General features: G+C 50.7%; 1 protein-coding gene across 1 annotated transcript in view; it reads left to right on the top strand.

Annotated features, from left to right (window-relative positions):
• Positions 1-11229, top strand: part of LOC111956705 (protein kinase C iota type) — a 44046-nt gene that overhangs the window by 29026 nt on the left and 3791 nt on the right. The window contains exons 10-15 of the mRNA XM_070436593.1: positions 139-315; positions 866-1050; positions 1656-1791; positions 2110-2323; positions 5768-5847; positions 6052-6141. Of these exons, the coding sequence (XP_070292694.1) occupies positions 139-315; positions 866-1050; positions 1656-1791; positions 2110-2323; positions 5768-5847; positions 6052-6141 (882 nt within the window). The remainder of the gene's footprint in view (positions 1-138; positions 316-865; positions 1051-1655; positions 1792-2109; positions 2324-5767; positions 5848-6051; positions 6142-11229) is intronic.

Raw genomic sequence — 11229 nt, 5'->3', positions numbered from 1 at the left:
TCGTGTCTCTGTCTCACGTCTGTCTCTACCTCGTGTCTCTGTCTCACGTCTGTCTCTACCTCGTGTCTCTGTCTCACGTCTGTCTCTACCTCGTGCCTCTGTCTCATGTTTAACTCTGGCTCTCTGTCTGTCCTGTAGGCGCGCTGCAGCAGAGACACGGGGAAGTCCGCTTCCAGTCTGGGTCTGGTGGACTTTGATCTGCTGAGCGTGATTGGCCGGGGCAGCTATGCCAAGGTCCTGCTGGTCCGACTCAAGAAGACAGAGAGGATTTACGCCATGAAGGTGGTTAAGAAGGAGCTGGTCAACGACGACGAGGTACTAAACAGACACACACACTGGTACCCGTAAACACACACACACACACACACACACACACTGGTACATGTAAACACGCACCCACACACACTGGTACATGTAAACTCCACACACACTTACATACACACATGATTGACACTTTGACAGGTGCTACCTGATCGATCATCTGTGCCATTTCTCCTCTGTCTGTCTGTTCTCTCTGTTCAAACATATTATCTGTCCATCTGATCTGTATCTATTCACTGTGTTCACACATCGTCAGTCTCCTCACATCACTAGGGCATCCACTCACTGTGCTTAGAATGACAGAAATCACTTCTTCTGCAGCCCTCATCAGATGGGAGCAGTCTGTCAACACCATTCACTGTGTGTTCAGCCATTCTCACTCCTAACATCTACTGTCTCATTCTGTGTCCTGTCTGTCTTTTTCTGTCTGTCTGCCTGTCTCTGCCTGTCAGTCCATCTGTCCTCTATCAGATGGGCGGCTGGTCATTTCTACTAAACTTGTTGTGTTTTAAGACTTGATTTCCAAATGGTGTGTGTGTTGTAGGACATTGACTGGGTCCAGACAGAGAAGCACGTGTTTGAGCAGGCGTCCAACCACCCCTTCCTAGTGGGGCTTCACTCCTGTTTCCAGACTGAGAGCAGACTGTTCTTTATCATAGAGTATGTGAACGGAGGAGATCTGATGTTCCACATGCAGAGACAGAGGAAAATACCTGAGGAACACGCCAGGTGAGAACAGTGATGTCATGGCTACACCGGACTTGGAAATAATCCTGGGTCTGTTTCAATCTTACCTGACTGTAGTGCTGCTGTGTTTCTGTTCTACCTGACAATGAATTGCACCCACCTGGTGTCCCAGGTATAAATCAGTCCCTGATTACAGGGAAACAAATTATGCCATTTAAAGCAGTGGAACTGGCTTCGAGGTCCAGATTTGAATTTGAGGGGTATGTCATGTCCGTTCCTCTGAAACACCCAGGACTACACATCTATTGTTCTCCCCCCAGTAGGCTGACGTTGCCAGACGTAAAATTCCCACATCTCTGAACCTAGAACCTTTGGGGCAGGCCACCAGCTCTAGCACACCTGGGGTGTATTCATTATGTCGATTCTTGCAAAACGTTTCTTAAACGGACGCGAACGGGGTGGGGCCTACCTGAATTTGTCCAATGTCAATAAATGTGCTTTTTAGTTGCAAAATGTTCCGTTTTGGACTAACAATTACACCTCTGATTCTACGAACCAAGGGCTTGGTGATTAGCTGCGTAGCTCTAAGATGGTGTGTGTGTGTTGAGTCTGACTAGTTCGTCAGCATCTCTCTCTGTGTGTGTCAGGTTTTACTCAGCAGAGATCAGCTTGGCGTTGAACTACCTCCATGAGAGAGGCATCATCTACAGAGACCTCAAACTGGACAACGTGCTGCTGGAGTCTGAGGGACACATCAAACTCACTGACTACGGCATGTGCAAGGTGGGTGTCGAAGTGTGTCCGTTGGCGTGGTTCTGTCTGTCTGTACTGTGTGTGTGTGTGTGTCTTTTTTTTTTGTGTGTGCGGTTGCAGTTGTCCCTGTACATCTTAAGCTTGTGTGTGTGTTACATTTGAGTCATTTAGCAGAAGCTCTTATCCAGAGCGACTTACAGCAGTGAGTGCATACATTTTCATTCCTTTTTTGTACTGGTGCACCGTGGGAATGGAACCCAAAACCCTGGCATTGCAAGCGGCATGCCAACTGAGCCCCACGGGACCTGGAACGTTGTGAGATGTGTGTGTACTTCCTGTGCTGTGTAGGAGGGCTTGAGGCCAGGGGACACCACCAGTACGTTCTGTGGGACCCCCAACTACATCGCCCCTGAGATACTGAGAGGAGAGGACTATGGTTTCAGCGTGGACTGGTGGGCTCTGGGGGTGCTGATGTTTGAGATGATGGCTGGACGGTCGCCCTTCGACATTGTAGGAAGCACCGACAACCCAGACCAGAACACAGAAGACTACCTATTCCAAGGTAATGCTGTTAGGACAGGGTCAAAGTTCATGTTATGGAAAGTACTCATATTGTTCTGTATTGGCCGATCCTCAAGAGAAAGTACGTGGTACTCTCATCAGTCAGCAAAAAATGATATCTGTGCAACTAGGCTTGGGCGGTAAACGGTATATACCGTATACCGGGTTATTTGGAAATAGCCATGGGATGGTTTTTCAGTACCGTTGAGAAACAATTTCTAAAATTTTAATACTTTTTCATATTTGTAGCTACTTTTTAAGTAAATACCTGCAGTGAACTTGTGCAACATGTTAGGAGATGAAGCATATTGCGTTCTGCATTTTACATGTTACATTATTTTACATTATGAAGCTTACCATAGTTCCCCAGAACAGGTGAGCCAGTCACGTGTGTTTGTAACTGGCACAACAGGAGAAAGCGGGAGCTGGTGAGTTCAGCTGTGTAGTGACCGGTTGTGTTTCTGATCAAGTGCTCAGGAACTGCAACTATAGTTTCCCTTCACAGAAAATACATTCGTGCAACATATTTTGCAGACAATAGCTTCATTGTCATCAGTGACAACAGAAGTCCAACACTATCTGGCTGTAAGTAAATTCTTACAATGAAAAAAGCAAGTTTTTTTTTTGCAAGAACGATGCGTGTCCATCATATTTCTAATGTTTATCACAGAACAAATGTAGCCAGCTACATTTCCTAATGTTTTGTTTAAAGTTAATCTTGCGTCTTACGGGAGGAAAATAGTCTGTCTACACTGAGAAAAGTAGCTACACGTCAGTCAGAGCGCTGTCTTTTTTTAAATTTATTTGTTTTTATTTTTTATCCCCTTTTCTCCCCAAATTTCGTGGTATCCAATCGCTAGTAATTACTATCTTGTCTCATCGCTACAACTCCCGTACGGGCTCGGGAGAGACGAAGGTCGAAAGCCACGCGTCCTCTGAAGCACAACCCAACCAAGCCGCACTGCTTCTTAACACAGCGCGCATCCAACCCGGAAGCCAGCCACACCAATGTGTCGGAGGAAACACCGTGCACCTGGCCCCCTTGGTTAGCACGCACTGCGCCCGGCCCGCCACGGGAGTCGCTGGAGCGCAATGAGACAAGGATATCCCTACCGGCCAAACCCTCCCTAACCCGGACGACGCTAGCCCAATTGTGCGTCGCCCCACGGACCTCCCGGTCGCGGCCGGCTGCGACAGAGCCTGGGCGCGAACCCACCAGAGAGTCTGGTGGCGCAGCTAGCACTGCGATGCAGTGCCCTAGACCACTGCGCCACCCGGGAGGCCCCAGAGTGCTGTCTTTTGATAGAATATCCGTTCGTGAATTGTCATCCGAGTGGAAAAGTGCAACTGAAGCACAAAATGAGTTTGACGACAAACAGGAATTACAATAAGAAGCATTTTAGATCTGCTTTTACTGAAACGCAGCAAGATAAAAAATCCCTGCGTGAAAAACAAGTAATTCTGTTTAACTCGACTCCTAAGTTTAACTTGGTAGTTATCTAAGTGGCTGAATTAATAAGGACATCATATTGTGTTAGCTGTCTGCCATTCATCTTGGGATGAGTTATCTGTACAGCTGTCACTGCAGCTTGATCTCCTGTCGGCTCCTCCCACGTCTTCCCTGAACAGAGCAAGCAGGCCTGTTGCCCTAGCGACTACAGACTCTACACAGACACAGTGTGTACACAGCAGGCCTGTTGCCCTAGCGACTCCAGACTCCACACAGACACGGTGTGTACACAGCAGGGCCTGTCCCTTGGACTCCAGACTCCACACAGACACGGTGTGTACACAGCACGCCTGTTTGCACCTAGCGACACAGACTCCACACAGACCGGTAGTGACACAGCAGGCCTGTTGCCCTAGCGACTCCAGACTCACACAGGACACAGTGTGTACACAGCAGGCCTGTTGCCTCCTAGCGACTCCAGACCTCACAACAGACACGGTGTGTAACACAGCAGGCCTGTTGCCCTAGCGACTCCAGACTCCACACAGACACAGTGTGTACACAGCAGGCCTGTTGCCCTAGCGACTCCAGACTCCATACAGACACAGTGTGTACACAGCAGGCCTGTTGCCCTACGGACTCCAGACTCCACACAGACCGTGGTGTACACAGCAGGCCTGTTGCCCTAGCGACTACAGACTCCACCACAGACAGTGTGTACACTCAGGCCTGTTGCCCTAGCGACTACAGACTCCACACAGACCACGTGTGTACACAGCAGGCCTGTTGCCCTAGCGACTCCAGACTCCACACAGACACAGTGTGTACACAGCAGGCCTGTTGCCTAGCGACTACAGACTCCCATACAGACACAGTGTTACACAGCAGGCCTGTTGCCCCTAGCGACTCCAGACTCCACACAAACACGGTGTGTACACAGCAGGCCTGTTGCCCTAGCGACTCCAGACTCCACACAGACACGGTGTACAACAGCGGCCTGTTGCCCTAGCGATCCAGATCCACACGACACGGTGTGTACATCAGCAGCCTGTTGCCCTAGCGACTCCAGACTCCAAACAGACCACGGCGTGTCAACCAGAGGCCTGTTGCCTAGCGACTCCAGACTCCATACAAGACACAGTGGGTACACAGCAGAGCCTGTTAGCCCTACGACTACAGACTCCATACAGACCCAGTGTGTACACAGCAGGCCTGTTGCCACTAAGCGACTCCAGATTCCACACAGACACAGTGTGTACACAGCAGGCCTGTTGCCCTAGCGACTCCAGACTCCATACAGACACAGTGTGTACACAGCAGGCCTGTTGCACTAGCGACTCCAGATTCCACACAGACACGGTGTGTACACAGCAGGCCTGTTGCCCTAGCGACTCCAGACTCCACACAGACACAGTACTATTCCTCCTTCAGACAAGCATGCGTCTCAACTATGTTCATTTGCATAATGTCTCTCGTTCACATTCGCTTGTAAATATCCGAACTCACCAAAAATGACATTCAGTAGCTCCTACCTAATACATGTATAGTTTTATGAGCGGGATTGCCTGTCTTTCTAATTCGTTTATTTTTTGTTTGGGCTCGTTAGCATATTTGGCTAGCAGCATCCATTGAAATGTGCTATTACTTGTGCTAATTTTGTTAGCATTCAGTTAATAGACACCCAATTGTCTTTTTTGGGGGTATTTTTTGGACGCCCTGTTGTGTACTAAACCGGTAATATAGTACATCCCGGTATGAGAGAGACTGTAAGAATATCTGTATACTGCCAACCCTACTGTGCACCTGTGCATCAAAAGTCTGATGTTCTTGAGGGCTGGCTGAGATGGGGGTAATGCTGCAGTGCCTGACACGCGTCCACAGTGTCAGCATATCGGTTTCAATAAGGTATTTTTCACAGCCTCTCTCTTTATATCCACTCTGTCACTATTGTAAAAGCCCTCTCAAAATCTAATTTATCTCTCTCCTCCTCTGTAGTAATATTGGAAAAACAGATCAGGATTCCTCGGTCGTTGTCAGTCAAAGCTGCCAGCGTTCTCAAGGGCTTCCTCAACAAGGTAACTACTGCACCCTCCCTCCCTCCCTCCCTCCCTCCGTCCATCCGTCCCTCCCTCCGTCCATCCGTCCCTCCCGCCTCCTCTCCCTCCCTCCCTCCTGTCTGTCTCGTTATATATGTTGTAATTTTCTCTCACACCCTTCTCTTTCTTTGTTGCTCTCCCTCTCTCCCACTTCTCCCTCCCTCTCTTCTATCTCTCTCCCAGGAACCTAAGGAGAGGCTGGGTTGTCATCCCCAGACGGGCTTCGCTGACATCATGGGGCATCCCTTCTTCCGAAACGTAGACTGGGACCTTGTGAGTCATCGTGTCTTCTTTCTCACTTCTATCTTTCTCTGTCTGTCTTTTTCTGTGTTCTATCAGTGTTCTCTGGTGTTGAGGTGGGTTGGAGCGCCATCACCCAACAGAGACGGTGAATCATTGTTTTCATTCAAACAAAGCAGCAGAATTCTCACCAATGATAATTAACTTCAACACTGTGAACGACGGACAGTGAGACCAAATCAACTCCTATACTGTTTCCACATAGTTGAGGGTCAAGCCCAGACAGTCTCCTTTCCCACCAGGGAACAAGACAGGCCAATGGGATGTATCGGTTCTCTAAGGGCAGGTTTCTCAGACTCATATTAAACCTATTCCTGGACGAAGTGGTTAGGTCACAGTGGTTCTGTTAGATGTTAGATGTTCACCACCAATAAGCAGTAACATGGTTAACCTCATGATGTCACTTGTTGCAGCAATGTAAAAAACAGGAGACACCAGGGTTGGGGTCAATTCCATTTCAATTCAGATTTTCAATATTCTGGAAAAATGGAATTGGAATATCAGTTTACTTCCTGAATTGTAAAGGAATTGACTCCAACCATGGTCATGGGCCAGACACACTCCCAAGGCAATCTCTCTAGTTCCACCCACCTGCCAGCTAAACAAACAGGCTGGCCTCTAGACATGCCTCCAGTCCCAGACCAGCTCAGGAGCAGCCTGACCTCTTCCCCCTGTTTGGTCTGGACTGCTGCTGTCCTGACTGGCTGGCTCTCTGTCTGGAAGGATCAGGTTACACTGCTGGGCTGCCTCCCCCTCCACTCAGTCTCACCTCATAAACAACAGGTGGCAGCCGGCCCATGCAGTACTCTAGTCTACCTGCAGGGGGGGCAGTACTGGGTCAACACACTGCAGGCTGTCTGTCTGGCCTCTGAGTTTACAGTGGAGTTTTCACTAAGCCACAGCACAGTCACTAATATCGTTTCAGAGAGAAACAGGGAGATTGGCTTTTGGTAAAATCATTTTTGTTAGACTGTTTCATACGCTGACCCTCTGTTTCATACGCTGACCCTCTGTTTCATACGCTGACCCTCTGTTTCATACGCTGACCCTCTGTTTCATACGCCGACCCTCTGTTTCATACGCCGATTCCAGCTAGTAAAACAGAGGTCCAGCGAGAGATTATGGGCAGACCACGACTTTTCCCAAGCGCAATCTCTCTAGTCCAAGGAACCACAAGGAGTCAGCGTCCATTGAAACCAGCATAAACAAAACGAGTCCGCTGGGCGTATAAACCAGAGGCTCAGCTCTCAGACATGCAACTCCAATTACACCACCAGGACCGAGCTCATCCATGAGCAGAGTGAACGACGAGTCACCGTGACTCTATCGAACTTCACCCCCTGTACTGGTGAGGTTCAGGTGACCCTGCTGTCATTTGGTAACAGCAAAGCCATTCAGCGTATAGAAACAGCGGTCAGCGTAGAACAGCAGGCGCAGCGTTGATAGACTGAATGGCCAGAAGTCCCTCAGTCGTATAAACGTCTCGGCCACAACAAGGGATCAGGGTTCAAGTACACGTAGGAACACTGCCTGGAGGGCTCTAGCCCGTCCACTCCACAAAGAACAGATGCGGCCAGCCTCAGTGCTCACCCATTGTGATGAAAACCAAACAGAGGTCAGCTTGCCGCAAGCCGGGCCTCGTTGAAATGCAGATACTCTGAGTCTACCTGCGCCAGGTCTGCAGGGTGAAACACAAGGGCGTGAGCGAAAGAGGCGGCCGTAGAACAGGCGAGAAACCCAGACGGCCGGATGAAACAAGGCCGGGGAGGAAACAGGGGACCGCGCAAGGGAAGGAAAAGGACGAGGAAAGGGCCGACAAACAATCAACACGAGCCACGCCAGACTGTCTGTCTGGCCTCGAGTTTAACCAGGGCTGGTGAGCTATTAATACACACTTAAGCCACAAGCCAGGAGTCACTCAGCGAATATGCAGCTTTCAGAAGTAGAAACAGAAGAACAGCGAGACGAGAGTGTTCCCTGAGTCTGTATTGTCTAACAGAGGGGGTGCATGCGTAGAGAAACAATTGTAGGTCAGGTTTTCCTGAACAGCCCCCAGGTTTTGTTACTAGACGTCAGCTATGTGTAATCAAGTGCTCAACCACGAAACAAAGAGGGTGACAGCCGAATGACAACAGAGTGAACCCTGTCACCTGTGTCTTACGTAGGAATAACGAGGCTGCCTTCAGTCGTTGGTAAACAGAGGCCCGCGGCCCGTGTTGATTTCGAGTAAACGCAGGTGCCCGGCCCGGAATGGAACCCACAGGGCGGTCTGTCATACGCCCTGATCCCTCTTTTCCAGTACAGAGAACGCCGACCCTTCTGTTTCATACGAGGGTCCGCGGATGGTTCCGAAAACCACCCCAGTAGCTGGTTCTGCGGCATACATGACATGACCATCCATGTTTTCATACGACTGAGCTCTGGTTTTCAATGACGTAACCAGGAGAGGGCAGGCTTTATTAGGAAGCAGACAGGTTGGAGAAAACCAGACTGACCTCATGTTTGCAGTTCACGAAGACTGACCCTCTGCAGGTGAGGGAAACCAAATGCTCCGTATGTCCAGATGAAACAAGCACTAGACCTCTGTTACTCATGAACAACAGGCTGACCCTCTGTTATCATACAGCAGCTCGGAAGACCTACCTGGTTCAATATGGACCGCAAGACAGCTAGACCTCTAAGATTATCTCACATGAACAGACTTGACCTACTAGTATTGTCATACGCGCCACCCTGGCTTTATCCAGTACAGCGCGCCGAAGACCCTAACAATGGTTTCAATACGGCCGACCCTCTGTTTCATACGGGCCGCCCTCTGTTTCATACGGCCGACCCTCTTTCATCGCCGAGCCTTCATGTTCAACGCACGAACCTCTGTTTCACACGGCTGGAACCTCTGTTTCACACGCTGACATCTGTCTTCATACGCTGACCGCTCTGTTCCATAACGCTGGACACTCATGTTAGTACATACTGCTGAATACCCTCCCAATGTTCTCATGTACACGGCTGAACCTCTGATTTGCAATTACAGCATGGGCAGGCGCCTCTCGTTTCATAAAGACGAACTGAACCCTGCTGTTCTCAACACCGAGAAGCGAACCCTAGACCCTGTTCCTCATCGCCGACCCCTCTGGATTTCATACGCCGACCCTATGCTGTTGTCCATACGTCCAGACCTCCTGTGTCATCCCAGCGGCCACGCCCCGGCCCTCTGTCTCCACCGGACCGGTGCCCTACTCGTTTTCAATACTACCCGGAGTCCCGTGCCGTTTCATACTCCACCGTTCCCGTCTGTTCATACTTCCTACGCCTGCTAGTTTTCATACTCCTACCCCTCTTTTTCAACACTCCAGACCCTCGTTTTTACACACCTTACCAGATCCGAACTACAACACCCACAGCAACTACCACGCCGCACAGACAGAGTTCACCACCGATGCGAGAGTCAACCACCGTAGGTGAGCGCAGAACTTAACGGAGCGGCAGCGCTCGGTCCGCGCCGAAAGATCCCAGCCACTCCCAAGCCAAGCGCCCGCAGCCACCACCCACAACACAACAGCGCACGAGACACCATCCAAAGTCCCAGCACCAACACCTGACCTCGCCCCCGGCGGCATCTGCTGGCCGGACGCTGGCCTCGCGGAAGAGCAGTACACTCAGGGCTGCGCCCCCCAACTCCAAGGCACCCTCGACCAGAGAAACCCAACAGGTGGCAGCGCACGACGCGAGTGCACGCAGCTCGTCGTGAGAGCAACACACGGCAGCGGCGCCCGGAGGGACCCAGGAGAGAACAAAAGCCACAACGAAGAGGGTTCAGAAAAACAGCGAGATGGCTTTGTTAAAATCATTTTTGTAGCACTGTTTTCATATACGCTGACCTCTTTTCATACGCTGACCCTCGTTTCATACGCGAACCTCTCGTTCATACCCGACCCCTGTCATACGCCGACCTCCTCTGTTTCATACGCCCACCTCTGTTTCATTACGCTGACCTCTTTTCCATACGCTGACCTTCTTTCATACGCTCTTTACGCCCTCTGTTCATACGCTCTTGTTGACCCCTCGTTCATACGCTGACCTCTGCTTATCATACGCTGAGACCTCTGTTTTCATTACACAACCTCCTGTTCATACACGGACCTTCTTGTTCATACACTGCACCTACGGTGGAGACGCGGACCCGCGCAATACGGCCGACCGCGGCATACCGAACCCTCGGTTGCAGCGACAGTCCGCACCCTCGTGCAGACCCGACCCCTGGGCAGCACGCCGAACCTCGGTCACACGCGAACCGCGGGTCACACGCGGAACCGCCGAGGCATTGACGAACCGCCGGGTTCAGACCGACCTGACCCCAGCTGTGCAGACCCTACCCCGCCCTGCACCCGTGACAAACGACGACCCGCGGAAACCGACCCGCGGGAGACAGCTACCGGGGCAACGCAACGACCCCGCGCGTGAACCGCAACACCTGTGCGGGCAGAACCCGAACCCCGAGGTCAAGACCGCGACCCGCAGGCAGAAGGCCCGACCCACCTTAAGCAACGCCCCCTCGGATTAGACCAGCCGACCTCCGACAAGGCGGAACAAGCCGGCCCCAACTGGCACCTGCAACAGAACGCCGACCCTTCCTGGTTCAATACGGCCGACCCTCTGTTTTCCCGCGCCGCCCCCAACATACAAAAAAAAACAACTAAACCAAAAAACTAAAACAGCACTCGAAACAAGAAAGAAAGAAAAAAAAAACAAGACACAAAGAGAAGCAAAAAACAAAAAAAAAAAACACCAAAAAAACCCTGAAAAACACAAAAAACAAAAGACACGAAGAGATGGGACTCAAGAAGACGACCAACAAAAAGCCAAAAAAACTAATCCAGAAACCTCACGCTCCAAAAGACCACTAAGCTACCATGACACGCACGCCCCAACAACACACACCCTTACCCCGACCACAGCCAGTCTGTTTCACACGCTGAGCCCTGTTTCAACGCTGCAGAACCTCTTTTCATACGCTGACCCTCTGTTCATACGCCTGACCTCTGTTCTGCAACGCTGACC

This window comes from Salvelinus sp. IW2-2015, linkage group LG32 (genome assembly GCF_002910315.2).
Source record: "Salvelinus sp. IW2-2015 linkage group LG32, ASM291031v2, whole genome shotgun sequence".
NCBI lineage: Eukaryota > Metazoa > Chordata > Actinopteri > Salmoniformes > Salmonidae > Salvelinus > Salvelinus sp. IW2-2015.
The sequence above is the reverse complement of the archived record's forward strand: the minus strand, read 5'-3'. Positions and strand labels throughout refer to the sequence as shown.